The sequence below is a fragment of the Macaca thibetana genome, chromosome 13, assembly GCF_024542745.1.
Source record: "Macaca thibetana thibetana isolate TM-01 chromosome 13, ASM2454274v1, whole genome shotgun sequence".
Lineage (NCBI taxonomy): Eukaryota > Metazoa > Chordata > Mammalia > Primates > Cercopithecidae > Macaca > Macaca thibetana.
The window spans coordinates 18,529,976-18,549,222 of NC_065590.1; the positions used below are offsets into that span (position 1 = coordinate 18,529,976).

General features: G+C 48.0%; 2 protein-coding genes across 2 annotated transcripts in view; both read right to left on the reverse strand.

The window, feature by feature from the left end:
- Positions 1-19,247, reverse strand: part of SH3RF3 (SH3 domain containing ring finger 3) — a 376,001-nt gene that overhangs the window by 237,056 nt on the left and 119,698 nt on the right. The gene's annotated exons all lie outside the window — the stretch shown is intronic.
- LOC126933440 (small nuclear ribonucleoprotein G-like) lies at positions 11,736-18,958 on the reverse strand. The gene has a single exon (XM_050753151.1). The coding sequence runs from the start codon at positions 17,185-17,187 to the stop codon at positions 16,999-17,001; it is 189 nt and encodes a 62-aa protein (XP_050609108.1). The 5' UTR covers positions 17,188-18,958; the 3' UTR covers positions 11,736-16,998.

Here is a 19,247-nt window from a genome sequence, read left to right on the forward strand (position 1 = left end):
ACAGACCTAACAGGAAGCTCTGTCTGGTTCCATTGTTTGCCTTGACATGTACTTCCTATTCAGAGGAAGGGAGATTCCTAAAAAATATTACGCAACCTAAGCACACATGGGGAAATCACCGATCGGAAGCAACTCCCATCCTGTTTGACCACCTCCCCGGCTGATTACTGAGCGATCCCCAACAGAGACCAGAGGCATTCAGGGTGCCTTCACTGATAATATATCTCAGTACTGAGCAATGCTTTTATCCACCTCTGTCTGCAGATATTATTGTTTCTTCTTCAAGTCTTATAAAGACGTAGATTTGCAAATTAAGAACTGCCACTTACACGAATTTGTGAATAAGCCAGCTCGCTGACATCCTCTCCTGCTCAGGGACATACGTCAGCTTGTCCTTAGTGGGAGGCGGTCTGCAGCAGTGGTCTCCAGCTCTGAATAGTTGGAGGGTGATTAAATAACATGAGGTGACTTTCTCCCTGACTCTCACATGCACGTGCGAGTGGGCACACGCTCACCCCTGTCTCATTAGACTGTTAATGAAGAAGCGTGGGCCATGTCACTGCCCACTGACCATGGCTTGGAAGCCTTCCCAATCCGTGGCTGAGCACTGGCTCCTGAGCTGCCCTTTGTGCTGAGGACTCTGCTGAGCTGAGCCCTAAGGGGAGCCCTGCTCTGCACTCCGAGTCTCAGTGATAGGTGTCAGGCACAAAACGTCCCTGGTGTCCCCAGTGGTTTAAGGATTTCGCTGTATTTGAACAGCGAGAGTTGAAGGCATTGAAGAGGCAGATGAAGGATGCCGTTGGGACACTCCCAAATGTAGGTGTCCCTCGTCAAGTCCTCAGACTTACTCCTGCGAGTCTTGTTGTATCGGAGGATGCTCCTGCTTGGGGCAGCCTCTTGTCAGATGCAGAGTGGATCCTGTGTATATACACACATACAACACACACACCATACAACACACACACAACACATACAACACAAACATGCAAACACCACGCATGCACACAACAGACACGTGCACAACACACACATGCACGCACAACACACATACCACACAACACACAGCATATGTGCACACAAAACACACTGAATACATGCAAATACACACATGTGTGAAACATACAACACACATATGCATGCACAACACACATACCATACACAACACACACAGCACACATGCACATACAACACACTGAATACACATACACACAACACACACGTGCACAACACACACACCACACACAAAGCAAACACATATACCATACACAACACACACAGCACACATGCACACACAACACACTGGATACACATACACACAACACACACATGCACACAACACACACATGCATGCACACATACCATACACAAAGCAAACACATACCATACACAGCACACACATGCACACACAACACACTGAATACACATACACACAACACACACATGCACACAACACACACATGCACCACACATACCACACACAACACACAGCACACATGCACATACAACACACCAAATACACATATACACATAATACACACACATGCACATATGACACACATGCACACATAAGCAAACATCTGGGCTCTTAAGGATTTCTCCAGGATTCGGTGGGTAATTTGAAGTTTCCTTCAATCTCTGAAACTTCAGACTGGGCACAGCTGGTGCTGGCAGGGTCTCAACGCCCCAGGTCAGTGGTGTGCACCCCTTGACCCACCCGGGACCTCTCATTATTTCTCTCTGTCCTTGCAACCCTGCATACTAAAAGCTTTTATGTGCCAATCACTTTTTTTACATTAAACATTTTTTATTGCTAAAAACCCTGTAACTTCCTTTCAGAGCTTCTGACTATAATCAGATGACCTGTAGCTGTAACTTCAACCCAAATCAAAGACACATTCTGTTTCAGCATTGGCCACCTGGCAGGACCCATGCAGGCCCCTGGGGGGCTTTCTGAGTCATCGGGGAGAGGAAGAGCCACACCTGCCCTGAAGGAGACCTGGGCTTGCAGGGACCCCAGCCTACACTGGCCTATAGCAGCCTAAGTGTGGGCAGCAGGGTGCCACTGCCCTGAGTGGCTTATTTCCACACTGGGAGGTGGGGGCTCACTGTCAGGATGGGGCTTATTTCTAGAATTATAGTGTTTCCTTCCACCATCTGATAAACTGTGAGGAGAAAGGGTAACAGGAAAGGTCAGTTTTTCTTCCATTTTGCAGTATGTTGCTTGTTTTCCGCATCTCACCCATCTCCAGCATTGGCGAACACAGCCCACGAGCTGCCCTCCAAGCTCCCTTGGCCTTGTCCTGCCTTGGCCCTTTAATCCTAATGGGTAGCTGTTCTTCTCCCTGCCTTCCTTTCCACTAGGAACCCTCCTGGCTCTTTTCAATGTTCCTTCTTAAATAACAAGGAAAAAAACAACAACAAAATAAAACACCATCCAATTTGGCAAAGCCTCAGGGGGCAGAGTCTAAGCAGCCCACTCACTCTGCAGGGAGCAGGTCAATTAGACTGCGGTCCACAAGAGCCCGCCAGGTTCCCCAGGCAGATGATGCCTCTAAGACAGAGCATGGGGCTATCCCTGATGCATGTTCTCTAGTCCCCCCACCACCACAAAATCCTACATTTCTTACAAGAACAATTGTGCTAGGAAGGCAGACTGAGATGTCTGGAAAACATGAGGATGTTTAAGATGTCTGTCCAACAGCAAGTGGAAAACAGCACACTCCAGAAAGCCTCAGGAGGGTCCGGCATGCACGGTAGGCGATGCCCAGGCTCTGCCGCCCTCAGGAGAATGAGATGCCCACCTGGTGGGCCTGGGAATGGCACTGGCTAAGGATACAGAGAAAGCCTTTACGGAAACATCTGGCATCTACTGGGCTCAGTGGGAGGGGCTGTTATTATCTCTGTTGTAAAATTCACTTCCACCTAGACTCCTTACCTCCCGACTTCCAACTGTCAGCTCATGCACATGGTTTTAAATCGTGCCTTGAGATCTTACAAAAAGTGTGGTTTTGGCCCTGAGACTTGATTCATTCTGCCACCTTCTATCTACCGAGCACCTCTAAGGGTAAGAAACCTAGCAGGACATACAGGGAGGTGGACAGGGAGCACACACAGACTCGGGGTGGATCCTGTGGACGTGGATGGGGGGCACCCACAGACTCGAGGTGGATCCTGGGGAGGTGGACAGGTAACACCCACAGACTGAGATCTGCAGCTTAAAGACAGGGAGGAGCTGAAACATCCCAGATGGCTTTGCAAACCATGTAGGGCTTCTGGAGTGTCCTGACCAGGGACTGACATGTCCAGCTCACATTCCTTTCTATTAATAGCACAGTCTCTCCACTGATGGGCTGTCCTGGCAGAATACGCTAAGTTCATCTTTTGGCTTTGCTCAAGGAATGAAAATCCACCTCCTAGAAGCAAATTCTCTACCTGGCTCCCTAGGAATAAAACTGAGAGAATCAATCTTGCTATGCATCAGCCCCCTAATCCACAGAGGGCATTTTAAAGTCTCCATATTCTAGCTACTACTTCATGACTTATTTGGTTCAAGGCTGTCAACCAAGAATTTTACAACCAGGAAAGCTAGCTATCAAAAACAAAGACAAAATAAACACATTCCAGATATACAAAAACTGGGAAAATTTGATGCTACTGATCTATCCACCTTATAGAAAGTATCAAGGAAAGCTTTTTTGGGCTGAAATCAAGTGAACACAGATAATAATTTAAATCAACATAAAATGACAAAGAGCACTGGTAAAGGTAACTGGGTCATTATAAAAGATAGTACGAATGCACATGTCTCTGACCCCCTCTTTTTTTTTTTTGGAGACGAGTCTCTGTCGCCCAGGCTGGAGTGCAGTGGTGCAATCTCGGCTCACTGCAAGCTCCGCCTCCCGGGTTCACGTCAGTCTCCTGCCTCAGCCTCCCGTGTAGCTGGGACTACAGGCACCCGCCACCACGCTCGGCTAATTTTTTTGTATTTTTAGTAGAGACGGGGTTTCACCGTGTTAGCCAGGTGTTAGCCAGGATTGTCTCGATCTTCTGATCTCATGATCTGCCCACCTCGGCCTCCCAAAGGGCTGGGGTTACAGGTGTGAGCCACCACACCCGGCCGTCTCTGCGTCTCTTAACTCATTTAACAAAGTGATTGCGGCTGGGCGCTGTGGCTCACGCCTACAACCCCAGCCCTTTGGGAGGCTGAGGTGGGTGAATTACCTAAGGTCAGGAGTTCAAGACCAGCCTGGCCAACATGGTGAAACCCCGTCTCCACTAAAAATACAAAAAACGAGCCGGATGTGGTGGTGGGCACCTGTAATCCCAGCTACATGGGAGGCTGAGACAGAAGAATTGCTGGAACCCGGGAGGCGGAGGTTGCAGTGAGCCAAGATGATGCTACTGCACTCCAGCCTGGGCGACTGAGTGAGACTCTGTCTCACAAAAATAAATAAATAAATAAGAAAGTACTGTATACAAATGTAAATATAATTGTATCATTGGGCCCAATACATACATAAATGTAATATATTTTCAAATAATGGAACCAAGGAGGTGAGTGAGAACAAAGCTGTTTGGGGGTAAAGAATTATCTCCTGATAATGACTTGAATACACCAACACAAATGAGGAAAACCAGAAATTCAAAATAAGGTTAATATCACAAAAACTGAAGACATATAATTGCTCTTTCATTTCTCAGCTTCTTTAAAGGAAACACAGTTACATAAAATAATAAAACAAGAAAACCTTTGAAGAATGAGGCCGCAAGGAAAGGGTCTGGGTAGGTTTACCTGGCTGTAGAGAGTGGGGCCTCCAGACACTGTCCTATGGGCTCTCGGGTACCCCACAGGTGCCATGAGAGGCTCCCAGGGCATCAAAAGCAGGGTTTGAAGGCAGTAACCCCAAAGCTCCTGCAGTCAGCATGGCCGCCCCCGGGTACAGTGAAAGCACCACCCTTCTGGTGTTTTCCATTGTGGTTACTCGAAACATTTCTCTCTCCCATTTACAAAACCACTTAGACAACTGGTTTCTCTCTGAGCTTTCAAGCCTCAGATGGCTATATGCAGAATCATGACGCTGGTCTTCTTTAAATAAGACTGTTAGACAAACACAACTGTAACCATAACAGGAAAGACCCCAGCACTGTCATAATAAGCATTTCCCAGGGCTTTCCTGCCCCGAGGCCGAGGGGCACCTGTGGGCTTGCTCATGCTTGCTGGCACCGTCGGGGCTCATGCATCAGCAGCTGGGCCACCGACCTGTCTCCTGCTCTGGCCACTCTTGGGCACCTGGTTTTAAAGAGCTCTGTGGCCCTTCCTCTGATGTAATGAAGTGGAATGCTACACATCCAGTAAAGATCTTAATACACACCACACTTAATGCATCAAAATGTCTCGTATCAGCAGACAGCCCAATTAATAAAATACAAAGGCAAGCCTCAGTTTCCCTACTGTAAGTGAAGGGGTGGGGAGGCTGACCAGTAGGGTGACCCACCTCCCAAACACTGTATAAATCCATGATAAAGGCCTGAAATGCCCGCCGATGACACTGATTCTCAATGAGCCAAATTTTAAATACACACCCAATTCAACAAGAGCCAATTCAACAAGAGTCCTAAGCTTTACCTGTCATCACGGGGGGCCTGGCCAGCACACAGCCATCAGAGTCTCAATGAACCCTGAACACCACCTGCAGCCCCATGCCACATCTTTCTGGGCACACCCTTCCCTTCAAATGCACTTGTTTGTGTTTGTCCCTGGGAGATGGGAGGTGCCTGGCTACTGCACACACAGGTGGGAGGCATGCACGTATGTGTGCATGGGTCAGCTGAGCATATTTCACACACGTCTGACACCTCCAAAGCCAAGACGCAAACATTCTTGACCTCTGCCTGTCCAGCTTCACAGACTGCACATTTTACTGCTCTGCTGTAATTACAATGAAAACAAACAAAATGCAGTCTTCGTGATTAACTAGAGCTCCTGCTGTGTGCCATTCAGCACAGTGTGAGGATCAAGGCTTCCTGGAGCCCTGGGGAGAGGACAATCACCTCCACATCATTGCTTTGTTCTGCATGACAGGAAGAGCCATCAACCAGGGCTCTCGCTTTACACCTATGCAACTACAAAGGGCCCTGACCATATATGTGTGACAGAGCCAGAAATGTTGATGTGTCCACACAACAGAAGGCTAGCTCATGGCCCCCGCTGTTGGGCCCCCACTGGGCGTCTTGGTAGAAAGGGACCCATGTAAGCCACTTCAGGTCAAGTCTTCATGCTACTGACCTCCTTCCTGCAGACACAGCTTCCTCTAAAGGGAGGGAAAGGCTCTCCATCCAGAGAAGGGCACACGGGGCTGAGAACACCTCAAACAGACCAGCCTCACTGGCTTGTAAACAGAGTGGCCTTCCTCTCACAGCAGAGGCAGGATGGGGTTCCGAAGTCACCTGCCTGCCTGGCTTGGTCCATTTACCTTCCATTCCTCTCTATAGGGGAGGAAGAAGTCCCTCCCCTGGAAACATGCACTTAGGAACTTGGTTCAGACACACGCTAGGGTCACCGGAAGCTTCGGTGCGTTCTGTCCCTGGATTGCCCGTGCACAGTATCAGGCCATAAGATTGCAAGTCTTCTCTTCACCCTCTGCAGGCCGCTTCTCCCATGGGCATCTGTTGGCCCTGGACAGCCTCTCAGTTCTCAGCCATGGGCCACCTGCCCAGTCAGATCCTGCATCAGGCACTCCACATACAAGATCGGGAGCCCTCTTGCCTATGACCAAGGTGTCCCTGTGCCCACCCTACAAGCAAAAGTGCCAAGTTCCACAGAGGGTAAGTATGGAGCTGGAATTAAAACCCAGATACAGCCACTGGGAGGCAGATGCTTTCTAGATGCTTTCTCCACCTTTCTCTGGCCCAGAACCCACTCAAGCCAACTGCAGCTACTCTCCCGCTTTGGTGGTTCCGGGTAGGGCACATGCAGCTCCCTGACCCTGGGTCACAGGTACCCCTCACTCACCTCACCTGGGCCTTGCCTAGCACTTGAGGTCAGCAGTGACTGTGCATGGCACCTTGGGTTTAGGCGTCAGTTTGCATGGTTTTCCACTAGGGAGAGGAAAGTAAATCACAGGGCTGCCAAATGTCACTAGCACACTGCAGGCTTATCAACAACCGCCAGGAAAGCCTCAGGAATGCATTTATTCCCTAAATGCACTGAGAATTTAGAAAATGAAAAGATCCCAGAGAGCCTCTCTGCTCTCAAAAAGGTATTCCCAGGGTTGAGATAAATATCACAAATAGCCCTCCACCAAGAAAAATTACAATTACTACTTGGAAAAGATCTCTCTGGCCAGGGGAGAAAAGAGAACCTAAGCAGAGAAAGCCCCTGGGCACCTGAGGACATGGACGTCGTCTGCAGAGCCCCTGTTGTGCACGGCGTAGCACACGCATGACTGACAGTTTCTAGAGCCATCCCCACAGTGCCTGGCCCAGAGGCTGTCCAAACACCAGACGCTCTTGAAGCCGGGCAAACAGAGACCTCCCAGAGACGTCAAGGAAACTTGTCTGAATAAAGCTCCCTCCACATGCATCTATGTTAAGCCTCCATGAAGCAAAAGTAGTGAAAGGAACCAAATCAAGAAAAACAAATTCTTCCTCCGTAGGACGTGAGAGCAAGTATAGACATTATCACAATTCAAGTTACATCGCGGTCTCCCTGTCACCAACGTCTCCATAAATAACACACCACCCAAACATGGTAACTGCAGGACATTGTGGAAGAAAATAACAAAACAAGCTCCTTGGGATGTTAAGGCATGAAGGGCCCCGGAGAGCCCTGACTTTGCACAGAAGGAAAATCAAGGACTCTAGTCCACCAATAGGCCCACGACAGCCCATGCCTCACTGTCACACAACCCAGGAGAAATCACAACAGAGTAGCCTGGAGTTCCAGCCTCCCCTTGCAGGCAGGTATGTAGGATGCCCCAGCTCTGGATGTTAGTCTCAGGGGGCCTTGGGTAGGCTCAGCTGTCAGAGCCAGCCCTCTGCACACTTAAGAGCCAGCTGCTCAGGAGCCAGCAGCAGCTGCAGGTCTGGGTGCTCCTCACGGCCAGGAAACCCCTTCATCAGACCCATGAAGGCCAGAGAAGCCTACACTTTATGGATTCCCCAACCTGGCTTTTGTAAGGAACTTCAGCCGCAAGCCGCGCGGCGTGTTACGGCTATTACACAGGATCTGGCAGTAGGTACGTGTCAGAAAGTCTCTGATGAAGCCAAATGGAAACGAGTGCCCCGCCAGCACAAGGCTCTCCCTCCTTCCCGAGGCAGCCTACATGGTGAGCTGACCCCACACAGCTCACCCAGGTAGAGAGCACATGGGGATGCCGTGTGGGCAGAATCTGGGGAAACAGCAGGACAGAGAGGGTCTCCCTGCAGCTCGAGCTGAAAGGCAAAACCCCTGACCGCAGAGCGTTCTGGTCAAATCCAGCACAGCCAAGGAGCTCAGCACAGGTCACTGCCCCTGGATGGGTCCTGCTCTGACCTTTCACTATTAGAAAGGACAACAGCAGTGCAGCCCACTGTCCTCAAAGCAGCACGTCTTGCATGTCTGAATTACAAACCAGAACTTTCTGGCAGTCATCACTCAGACACGGCTGCCGCAGTCAGGCTCCCAGAGGTACTGGTGACCTGCTGGTCAGTGCAGGGATGTTAGGAGCACAGCCAGCTGTGGCCTAGCCTGGGGAATTGCGGAATGACCGATTGGATTCCTGGTGAGGACAAGGACTGGTGGCACCACCCACACATTGTTCAGAGGCTCACCGCCCTGGCCAGCCTACATGGTTGGATTGGCCCTGGCAGGTGTGGGCTGTGCTGAGGGCCCAAGGAAGGCTCCAATACACAGGAGGTGATAAGGCCTAGAGGCTCTGAGCTACAGAGACCCCTGCAGAAACCCCGGCTGCACAAGGGTTTGTGGTCCTCTCAGCTCTGCAGTTTATTGCTCTTTAAAATGGGGACAAGACCCCCTGACTGGCTGTCACAGTGGCCACTGCATCAGGATCCCCTCAGTAAACATTTCCTTCAGCCCCTACAAACAGCCCCAGGCTGTCCCCCACTCCTGGAAACCTTGCCACTAGGCATTATTAAGGTAAGTCTATTATTTCGTAAGCCTCGGTTGATGGGGTAAGTCTTACCGGCCGCCAGTTGCTTGGTGTTTCCAATGTCTGGGCCGGATAAGCTCCAGATCAGAAAATCTGCCTGGCAGCCCAGGGATGGCAGGGCTGCCAGGGTCAGCAAATAAGAAAGTGTACATGTGTGCAAAGGCATGTGGATATGTGTGTGCACATGTGGTGCCAACCAAGCAGGGAAAGAAACGCTAGAATGGCGAACACAAAAGCCAAGCTGGTCTAATTCACTCTGAGCCCAGGACAGCCCTGGCCCTGGTGACAGGGAAGCAGTGTGCTGTCTGTGTTTACTGTGACTCACTGGGAAAGTGGGATTTCCAAAAAAGCCTCCACTCAAACAGGCTGGCTGTCTCCTGTCTGTAAAACACACATTCTTAGCCCTGGTTTCTGCATTTGGGGACCCTTGGTTTTCTCGGACACTGAGACAGGGAGCTCTAGCTGTGTAATTCAGGAAAACAGGCAATGAAGGTGTCAGTGGCTTCCCTGAAGCGCAAACCAAGGCACTGAGAAGGAAAGTCTTCTTCCTGGGATGCGTAGCAGGCAGAGTCCGTCCTGCTCCAGTGGTCAAGGAGAGAAAGTAACTCCTCACTTCACCACGAACTTGGGCCACAGTTTCCGGGCTGACAACTTTCCAGCCAGACTCTTGGTGTGCCCTTCACAGGCATCAGGGCAGCTGCCATTTACAGGAAAGCCATGGGGCTTCCTCCTCCCTCCCTCCCCTTCCTCTCCCTCCTTCCCTTCCTCCCTTCTTCCCTTCCTCTCCCTTCTTCCCTTCCTCTCCCTCCTTCCCTTCCTCTCCCTTCTTCCCTTTCTCTCCCTCTCTTCCTCCCTCCTCCCTTCCCTTCCTCTCCCTTCTTCCCTTTCTCTCCCTCTCTTCCTCCCTCCTCCCTTCCCTTCCTCTCCCTTCTTCCCTTTCTCTCCCTCTCTTCCTCCCTCCTTCCCTTCCTCTCCCTTCTTCCCTTTCTCTCCCTCTCTTCCTCTCTCCTTCCCTTTCTCTCCCTCCTTCCCTTCCTCTCCCGTCTTCCCTTTCTCTCCCTCTCTTCCTCCCTCCTTCCCTTCCTCTCCCTCCTTCCCTTCCTCTCCCTCTTTCCCTTCCTCTCCCGCCTTCCCTTCCTCTCCCTTCTTCCCTTTCTCTCCCTCTCTTCCTCCCTCCTTCCCTTCCTCTCCCTCTTTCCCTTCCTCTCCCACCTTCCCTTCCTCTCCCTTCTTCCCTTTCTCTCCCTCTCTTCCTCCCTCCTTCCCTTCCTCTCCCTCTTTCCCTTCCTCTCCCTCCTTCCCTTCCTCCCTTCTTCCCTTCCTCTCCCTCCTTCCCTTCCTCTCCCTTCTTCCCTTTCTCTCCCTCTCTTCCTCCCTCCTCCCTTCCCTTCCTCTCCCTCTTCTTTTTCCCTTTCTCTCCCTCTCTTCCTCTCTCCTTCCCTTCCTCTCCCTCCTTCCCTTCCTCTCCCTTCTTCCCTTTCTCTCCCTCTCTTCCTCTCTCCTTCCCTTCCTCTCCCTCCTTCCCTTCCTCTCCCTTCTTCCCTTTCTCTCCCTCTCTTCCTCCCTCCTTCCCTTCCTCTCCCTCCTTCCCTTCCTCTCCCTCTTTCCCTTCCTCTCCCGCCTTCCCTCCTCTCCCTTCTTCCCTTTCTCTCTCCTCTCTTCCTCCCTCCTTTCCTCTCCCTCCTTCCCTTCCTCTCCCTTCTTCCCTTTCCTCTCCCTCTCTTCCTCTCTCCTTCCCTTCCTCTCCCTCCTTCCCTTCCTCTCCCTTCTTCCCTTTCTCTCCCTCTCTTCCTCCCTCCTTCCTTCCCTTCCTCTCCCTCCTTCCCTTCCTCTCCCTCTTTCCCTTCCTCTCCCGCCTTCCCTTCCTCTCCCTTCTTCCCTTTCTCTCCCTCTCTTCCTCCCTCCTTCCCTTCCTCTCCCTCCTTCCCTTCCTCTCCCTCCTTCCCTTCCTCTCCCTTCCTTTTCTCTCCCTCTCTTCCTCCCTCCTTCCTTTCCTCTCCCTCCTTCCCTTTCTCTCCCTCTTTCCCTTCCTCTCCCTCCTTCCCTTCCTCTCCCTTCTTCCATTTCTCTCCCTCCCTTCTCCCTCCCTCTCCTTCTTTCATTCCCTCCTCACTTCCTTTCTTTCCATCATTCCTCCCTCCCTCTTCCTTAAGCCCACATCATTTAAAAGCAGGAACAGCTGACTCAATACCTCCTGGCCACAGAACAAACAGCATGATTTGATGCTGCCTGTCCAAGAAGGACTTACCTTCATGTCCACATGAGCAAGAGAAGCTCCTGCCCCAATGGGCACTTTTCCAGGATGCTGAGTGAATGTCGGCTGCAGAGTGGACAAGAGGGATTCGGTGGCTTTTGGGCTGCCTAGACACAGCCACTGAAATACACAGCGCTGCTACATGACATTCAAATACCATAGAGGGCAAGTCCTGGGCAGCAATGTGACCCGTGCCTGGTCATAGGCTGTCTGAGGGCAGAGGCATCCCTCCAGCATGAAGAGCTGCTAGTCCCCCACCCATCTCCATCCACCACTGTTCATGAAAAACACATAAAAATGCTGTTTGATTAGGCAGAGGCTGATGTCAGTCTCTGAGACAATGGAAGACAAGGGACACCCCCACCTGTTGCCCACCCGGCACTGCCACCTAAGACACCCTGAAATAAAAATCCCACTTCACTGTTTTCTCCAGTGATTCATTCATCAATAGCTTGATGTATTCCCTTTCCCTGATTAAAAGTTAACTCCACACAAAGATGAGAAAAGAAAGATGAAAACAAAACTTAGACCATGAGGACTAGGGAAAAAGTAATAAAGATTGTGGCCCAATCCCATTGGCAAATCCCCTTGAAGCTCTCAGGCCAGTGCACCTAGCAAAGGGGCTCCTGTACCCTTTACACACTAGACCCTCAAAGGTCCAGGAGTGGACTGAACCTGGGCCTTAGTGTTAGTGACTGATCCCGAATCTGCCCTGTTTCCAGGAGAGAGCACTTGTCTCCCTGTTTCAGTCAACGGTAAGTCTGAAACATCTCCTTCCTTGCAAGCAGGACATCGCATTGCCGCCCATATCCCTAAGGACACACTGTCAACTGACAAGCCCAGAGCACCTTCCAAGCTTGCCCCAGGACTACGTCACAGCATCAGCTTCCCCCACCTCCCAGGAAACGCTGAACCAGACCCAGGTGAAACAATGGGCGACCTGTCCATGGCAGGCTCTCCAACTGTGGGGTCTTCCTTGTCTACCTTTCACCTCCACTCAGGGGACAGGGCTCAGTGAGGGGCCTCCACCAGGTCCTCAGTCACAGCGGCCAGGAGCACGGGCCTGGCCTCTCCCTCCAGACTTCGCAGTCTCATGGAAAGGCCAGGTATTAATACGAAGCACACACAGGTTTACATTTGTGAGGAGGAAAAAGAGGACAGTAAGAGAGTATGTACATTTACATACAAGCACACACAGGGAATCTTCCTCAGGGGAAAGGTGCATCCTACTCACTAAGCAAGAAAACATTTCCTCTTCCCCTTCCTTTCAAAGGCCTCAATCTGCAGGACGGAAGCAGCAAAAATGAAAGGGGCAAAAACGAAAACCAATTTAACTGTCTTCTCTTTCTGAAAACTCTGCCTATTAAAAGCACAAACAGTCGGCAGGATGGTTTCATTTCCTTGTCTTCATTAAATCAGGAAGCTGAGATTCAGCAGAGATTCTGGCCCCAGAAGTAGCTTATCGGAAATGACCATGAGTTATCACCCCAGTGTCCTCCACATGTTTTCTGGTAAGTAGTTTCTTTACTTAACTGAGAAGGTTGTTCCAACAGTTCTTAAAAGGTGTCCAGATTCCCAAGCCTACCTCATACCACATTTTCGTAATTATAGAGGTGATAGCAACCTTGGTGAGAACAACTGTCAGGATGATTTTGATGGGGTTATTTGCTAATTTTGCCTCTTCTGTGAATAAAGATACCCAGTTGGCTCACTAATATGAACCCCCGTCCAACCCTGAATGTGTCCACAACCCCACAAACCTTCATACTGATCCTTAAAATGAGAACAACTCAGACATTCACTGGTGGTGGTGAAGTTAACTGAATAAAGCACTGCTCCTACGCTCTGTATTCTTAGAGCTTTGCTCAAGTTTCACCAGTGGGTGGTATGGGGTCTGCTGCAAGCCCAGTGTGACCCACTCCCTGTGAGATACTCCCAACCTAGATACACTATTCTGAAGCCCCAACAGGTTGCCTAAATTTGATTAGGAAAGAGAAATGCCACACACACAAAGCAAGCGTTGCACACCTGCACATGTACACACAGACACACACACACAAACACTAATCTTTAGACTGCCACCACCATGACACGGGTACCACCTTGTGTCTTTTAGCCTTAGGAGGACTGCAGGCTTGTACAGTGTTGGAGCCATCTCTGCTCTTTCCAGAGAGAAATGACCTAAAGGAGTAACCTAACCTGAACCACAGAGCCCCACACAGGTGTTCAATATCCTTCCAGAGCATTTCTCTAGCTTTTGAGACCAGAGCGGGGCACGTGGAGAGCACTGCCTCGCTGAGCCCACCCGCAAGAATTCGGACATCCACAGAGGGCAGATACTGCCCTGGAGAGGCAGTGCCTCCAGCCTCGAAGTACCCATCTGTTGGCTTAACTGGAGCGCTCATGGGGCACCGCCCTGAGCCACTAAAGTCCCGGCAATGAGGGGCTCCTCTCATGGGAGCGGCTGGCACAGAAAGAGACAACCGCACACCAACGTTAAGGGGTGCAGTTGAGACAGCAGGAAGTGAAACCCGGCAGAAGACAATGAAATTATCTGCCCAGTCTTCTTCTCACAGGGTCATGGGAATAGTCATGGTTTCTTCATGTGTCTCAAGTTTTAATCAGCATCTCCGATGCCGTGTTGCCAGACCCAAGGGAGCATCAGCCCAGTGTCAGAGGCAAAGCTGAACGAGGCTGGTAACATTTACATACAATGCGTCAGGCCCCATTCTAAGTACTTTACAGTATTAACCCATTTAACCTCCCCAACAGCCCAATGAGGAAGGTGCTGCCCCCACTTTACAGATGGGGAAACTGAGGCACAGAGCGGCAACTCGCCCAGGATTATACAGCTAGAAAATTATAGTACTGACTCCTCAGTCTGCACTCTAAGCCACTATGCTGCTGCGTGTTAAAAACTCTAGAAAAACGTATCGATTGTCCTCAGGTCAGACATCCAAAGGTCTGATGTGAAGAAGTCTAGAAAATGTTAGGAGAAGAAAAATGTGATTTCCTTCATGTTTTCCTCTAAGTGTCCTTGCTAGAGGGGTTGGCGAGGCAGTCATGCTGGCTGCCACTAGCCCGGGGAAATTCTCATGTGGGTTAGGAAAAGCACCCCTTCAAGACAAATCTAGGATAAATGTGACGTGAATGGTGCCTGGCCCCTGAGTTGTATGGTGTATAACCTACGCATCTCAGGGCCCAGGCACCATTCCCACTACATCTGACAGCCTTAAGAGCTGTGGGAGGGGAATTAAAGAGTTCCATGCTTTTAGAAAGAAGAAAATGCAGTTCAAGACAAAATACTCATATATTACTTTCTGGTTTCTGCTCCCTGAACAATTATTTTCTTAAATTACAAATTACAAATCTTTGTGTGTCAACCTCTATAGTAGTCTTTGCATCTAAATCAAAGAGAAGTCATGGTCTCCACTTGGCCTGGTGGTTTAATAACCACCTGTTCTATTATATGGTCTATTTTCCAGACAGCCTAATTGCTTTCCAAATGACCCAGATACAACCATTTTTATCAAAATTCTAAGCACAGCCCCAAGCACAGGCTAAACCGAAAGACTGTTAAATTAGTCAGAATAAGAATTTGCTGCCTCAACATCTTAGATCCAGCATGAAAATCATGGACACAAGTGGTGTTTCTGCTGCCTGGATTAGAAAACAAGTAGCAAGCCTGGGAAACCTGAGAGCTGGGCAGCAAAAAATGCCCTCGCCAGCCCACCCAGAGAGCGGTGCCCACGTCCTGAAACCACATGGACACAGCCTATCCTGGGGCCCCTTTCTTTGTAAACACTTCTGCCTCCCAAGGAAATGAACTAATCAAAGCACCTTAATCAAATTTAAAGGGTAGGCCGGGCAAGGTGGCTCATGCCTGCAATCCCAGCACTTTGGAAGGCTGAGGCAGGCGGATCACTTCAGGTCAGGAGTTCAAGACCAGCCTTGTGAAACCCCACCTCTACTAAAAATACAAAAACTAGCCAGACGTGGTGGCGCAAGGCTGTAGTCCCAACTACTCGGAAGCCTGAGGCAGAAGAATCACTTGAACCCGGGAGGTGGAGGTTGCAGTGAGCTGAGATTGCACCACTGCACTCCAGCCTGGGCAACAGAGCAAGACTTCAGCTCCAAAAAAAAAAAAAAGAAAGAAAAGAAAGAAAAGAAATTAAAGGCTAGACATGTGGGTCTAAATTCAAACTGATGGATTTTGCTTTTTGAGGTTCAAGAAGACTAGGGTGATTGACTACAGTCAGTCCTCTACTTCAGTCCCCTACTTACGATGGGCTGACTTAGGACTTTTCCACTTTATTATGGTACAATACAATACACAAACCATACTTCACATAGCTACATAGCCACTGTTTTTCACTTTCAAGACAGTATTTGGTAAATGACACAGATATTCAACACTTCATTATACAACAGGCTTTGTGTTAGATGATTCAGCCCAACTGTAGGCTGATTACATTAGCCAGCGTAATGTATATTGTTCTGAGTACATTTCAAGTAGGCTAGGCTGAGAGATGAGGTTCTGTAGGTTTGGTGTATTACATGCATTTTCAACTTATGATACTTCCAACGACTGATGGGTTTATCGGAACATGACCCATCTTAACTCATTCTTTCATTCTAGTTTGCCTGAAATATCCCTAGTTTTAGCACTGAGAGTCCCACATCCCAAGAAACTCCTCAGTCCCAGGAACACCAGGACAGCTGATCAACCCATGACAAAGCTAAAACTGAAGGCCTGTAAAAAGACAAAGCTTATAAAACGAACCTGAGGAAGCAGTTTCAGAAGTAAACATTAAGTTCAGAAAATTTTGACAGTTTGCACCCAAATATTCCTCTGAAAATAAACTCTGCTTCTGTTGAACGATGTAAACTTCTAAATTAAGCCTAAAACATCTTTTTAAATTATAATGTTGAAAGTTTGGGTTTTTTTTTTTCCTCCTCTGAGACAGGGTCTGTCTCATTCTGTCACCCGGGCTGAAGTGCAGTGGTGCAATCTTGGTTCACTGCAACCTCTGCCTCCCAGGCTTAAGCAATCCATCCTCCAACCTCAGCCTCCTGAATAGCTCAGAATACAGGCCTGTAACACCTCACCCAGCTAATTTTTGTATTTTTTGTAGAGATGGCATCTCACTATGTTGCCCAGGCTGATCTCTAACTCTTTGGCTCAAGTGATCCTCCTGCCTTGGCCTCCCAAAGTGGTGGGACTATAGGCAAGATCCATTGTGTTCGGTCAAAGTTTTATCTTGTTTTATTTGGGGGGTACTTTTGCCAATTTAAGAACATAAGGTTGAGAACTCAAAGTCTAGAACCCTGGAACCCATTCTCTTAAAACTCACTATGTATTTTAAAGGGATTAGAAAACTGGTATTAAAAATATTAAATATTTGGTATTTTTTAGTATATCTAATTTTTTTGACTATTACAAAAGTTTAACAAAAAGTATACTATGAAAATGTACACGACCTAATTTTTACATCATAGTAAAATAGACCCTATGAAGAGACGACATGGGTTTCTCTGCAAAACAGCCATTATTTATACTCGTTCCAATGCTTCTAACATGATGATACTATTTCCTCATATTACCACCATTCCAATATTGTTCTGTTGCTCACCAGTCGCCATCTCCATGCATTCATCCACCACAAGACTCATAAAGGGATCAAATGCCTGCAACATTCCTTGGACATGCCTGCCACCATTTAATTTCAATGACAACTTCTTGTCCATAAACTTTTTCAACTCGGGAGGGTGAGCTTTGCTCATGGTGTCTACTCCATGGGTTCACAGATGCCTTGGAACATAATGCACGGCCTCCCTCATGCTCCCGCAGTAGGCCCGGTGTCTTGTGTCTCTCTAATTCTTTATTAAAGATAATTTGGGCAGGGCATGGTGGCTCACGCCTGTAATTAATCCCAGCACTTTGGGAGGCTGAGGCGGGTGGATAACCCAAGGTAAGGAGTTCGAGACCAGCCTGGCCAACATGGTGAAACCCCGTCTCTACTAAAAATAAAAAAATTAGCCAGGCATGGTGGCAGATGCCCGTAATCCCAGCTACTTGGGAGGCTGAGGCAGGGGAATCACGTGAACTTGGGAGGCAGAGGTTGCCATGAGCCAAGATCACGCCACTGCACTCCAGTCTGGGCGACAGAGTGAGACTCAATCTCAAAAAAAAACAAAAATAATAATAATTTGAAAAAAAAAGCTATGCAGAATATAATGTATATGCCTAAATAACGTTAATTTAGAAATTTTAAAAAGGTAATTTTTAAAATGGTTTCACTTTTTTGGATTTACTCCAGGTAAGTGATTTGACTTTTTTGTTCTACCTAAATAGCACTGGATGTAATTATTTCCCAGGGCTTCAAAATCCTGAAAATCTTAATTCCCTATTGAAGCACTTTTTTTTTTTTTCTAAAATAGCTAATTACCAAACTACAACAAAAATAGAAGTTGAATTTGGCAAGTTTTAGTAGTGTGCTTCTAGGTCCTCCTTTGATATAAATATGTTTTCCATATTTGCTCATACTCAAAAGTTTTCTAAATTTAGCCCAGGAAACATAACATCATTATTATTATTATTATTATTATTAATACTGTTATTATTTTGTTAAAGGTTTTTCTGTATTTATCATGTTTTGAAAAACAGTCAAATTCTAGATCCTTTAAAATCCAGTCCATTATTACTCCATTTATTTTATTAATATTAATAAATATTTAAGCCTGCTAAGTTTTCCGAGTACATCAAAATTACAATGATCGTTTCACGAAGAAACGAAGTCGTATATAATACAAGCTTACATTGCTAAGCTCAGAGGTGAATTCAGAGCTGATGGAGACTGTTAGTTCATGCATGTTTAGAAGCCCCCACGTTGGCTCTGTCCGACCGGCAATGGGTGAGACGTCTTCCCCAGGGCTTCCAATGTTCTAAAAATTCTTGTAACTTGGTTCAGGTGCCTTTCCCTAAATACAAATTCCTGAATTATATCAAAACCTTAGGGAACATTCCTAGGAGTGGAGAAAAACCTTAAGGACAGAAAAAAACAAGAATTCTAATTAGACAAAAAAGAAAAAAAAGAAACACTGTTTTACCCTCAAAAACACTGATGTCAGTCATGGTAAATATACTAAGTTTTCATTTATATTTCACTGACTTAAAATTTTGTAGAAAGAGATCTGGTGCAGGCCGGGCACGGTGGTTCACACCTGTATCCCAGCACTTTGGGAGGCCGAAGCGGGTGGATGACAAGGTCAGGAGATCAAGACCATCCTGGCTAACACGGTGAAACCCCATCTCTACTTTAAAAAAAAAAAATACAAAAAATTAGCCAGGCATGGTGGCAGGTGCCTGTAGTCCCAGCTACTCCGGAGGCTGAGGCAGGAGAATAGCGTGAACCTGGGAGGTGGAGCTTGCAGTGAGCCGAGATGGCACCACTGCACTGTAGCCCGGGCAACAGAGCAAACTTCTGTCAGACAGAAAGACAGAAAGAAAGACAGGAAAGAAGGAAAGAGAAAGGAAAGAGAAAGGAAAGAGAAAGGAAAGAGAAAGGGAAGAGAAAGGAAAGAGAAAGGAAAGGAAAGAGAAAGGAAAGGAAAGAGAAAGGAAAGGAAAGAGAAAGGAAAGGAAAGAGAAAGGAAAGGAAAGAGAAAGGAAAGGAAAGAGAAAGGAAAGGAAAGAGAAAGGAAAGGAAAGAGAAAGCAAAGGAAAGAGAAAGGAAAGGAAAGAGAAAGGAAAGAGAAAGGAAAGAGAAAGGAAAGGAAAGGAAAGGAAAGGAAAGGAAAGGAAAGGAAAGGAAAGGAAAGGAAAGGAAAGGAAAGGAAAGGAA

Coding starts and splice junctions, on each gene's coding strand:
- LOC126933440 (XM_050753151.1), bottom strand. CDS start 17,187: ATGAGCAAAGCTCACCCTCCCGAGTTGAAAAAGTTTATGGACAAGAAG.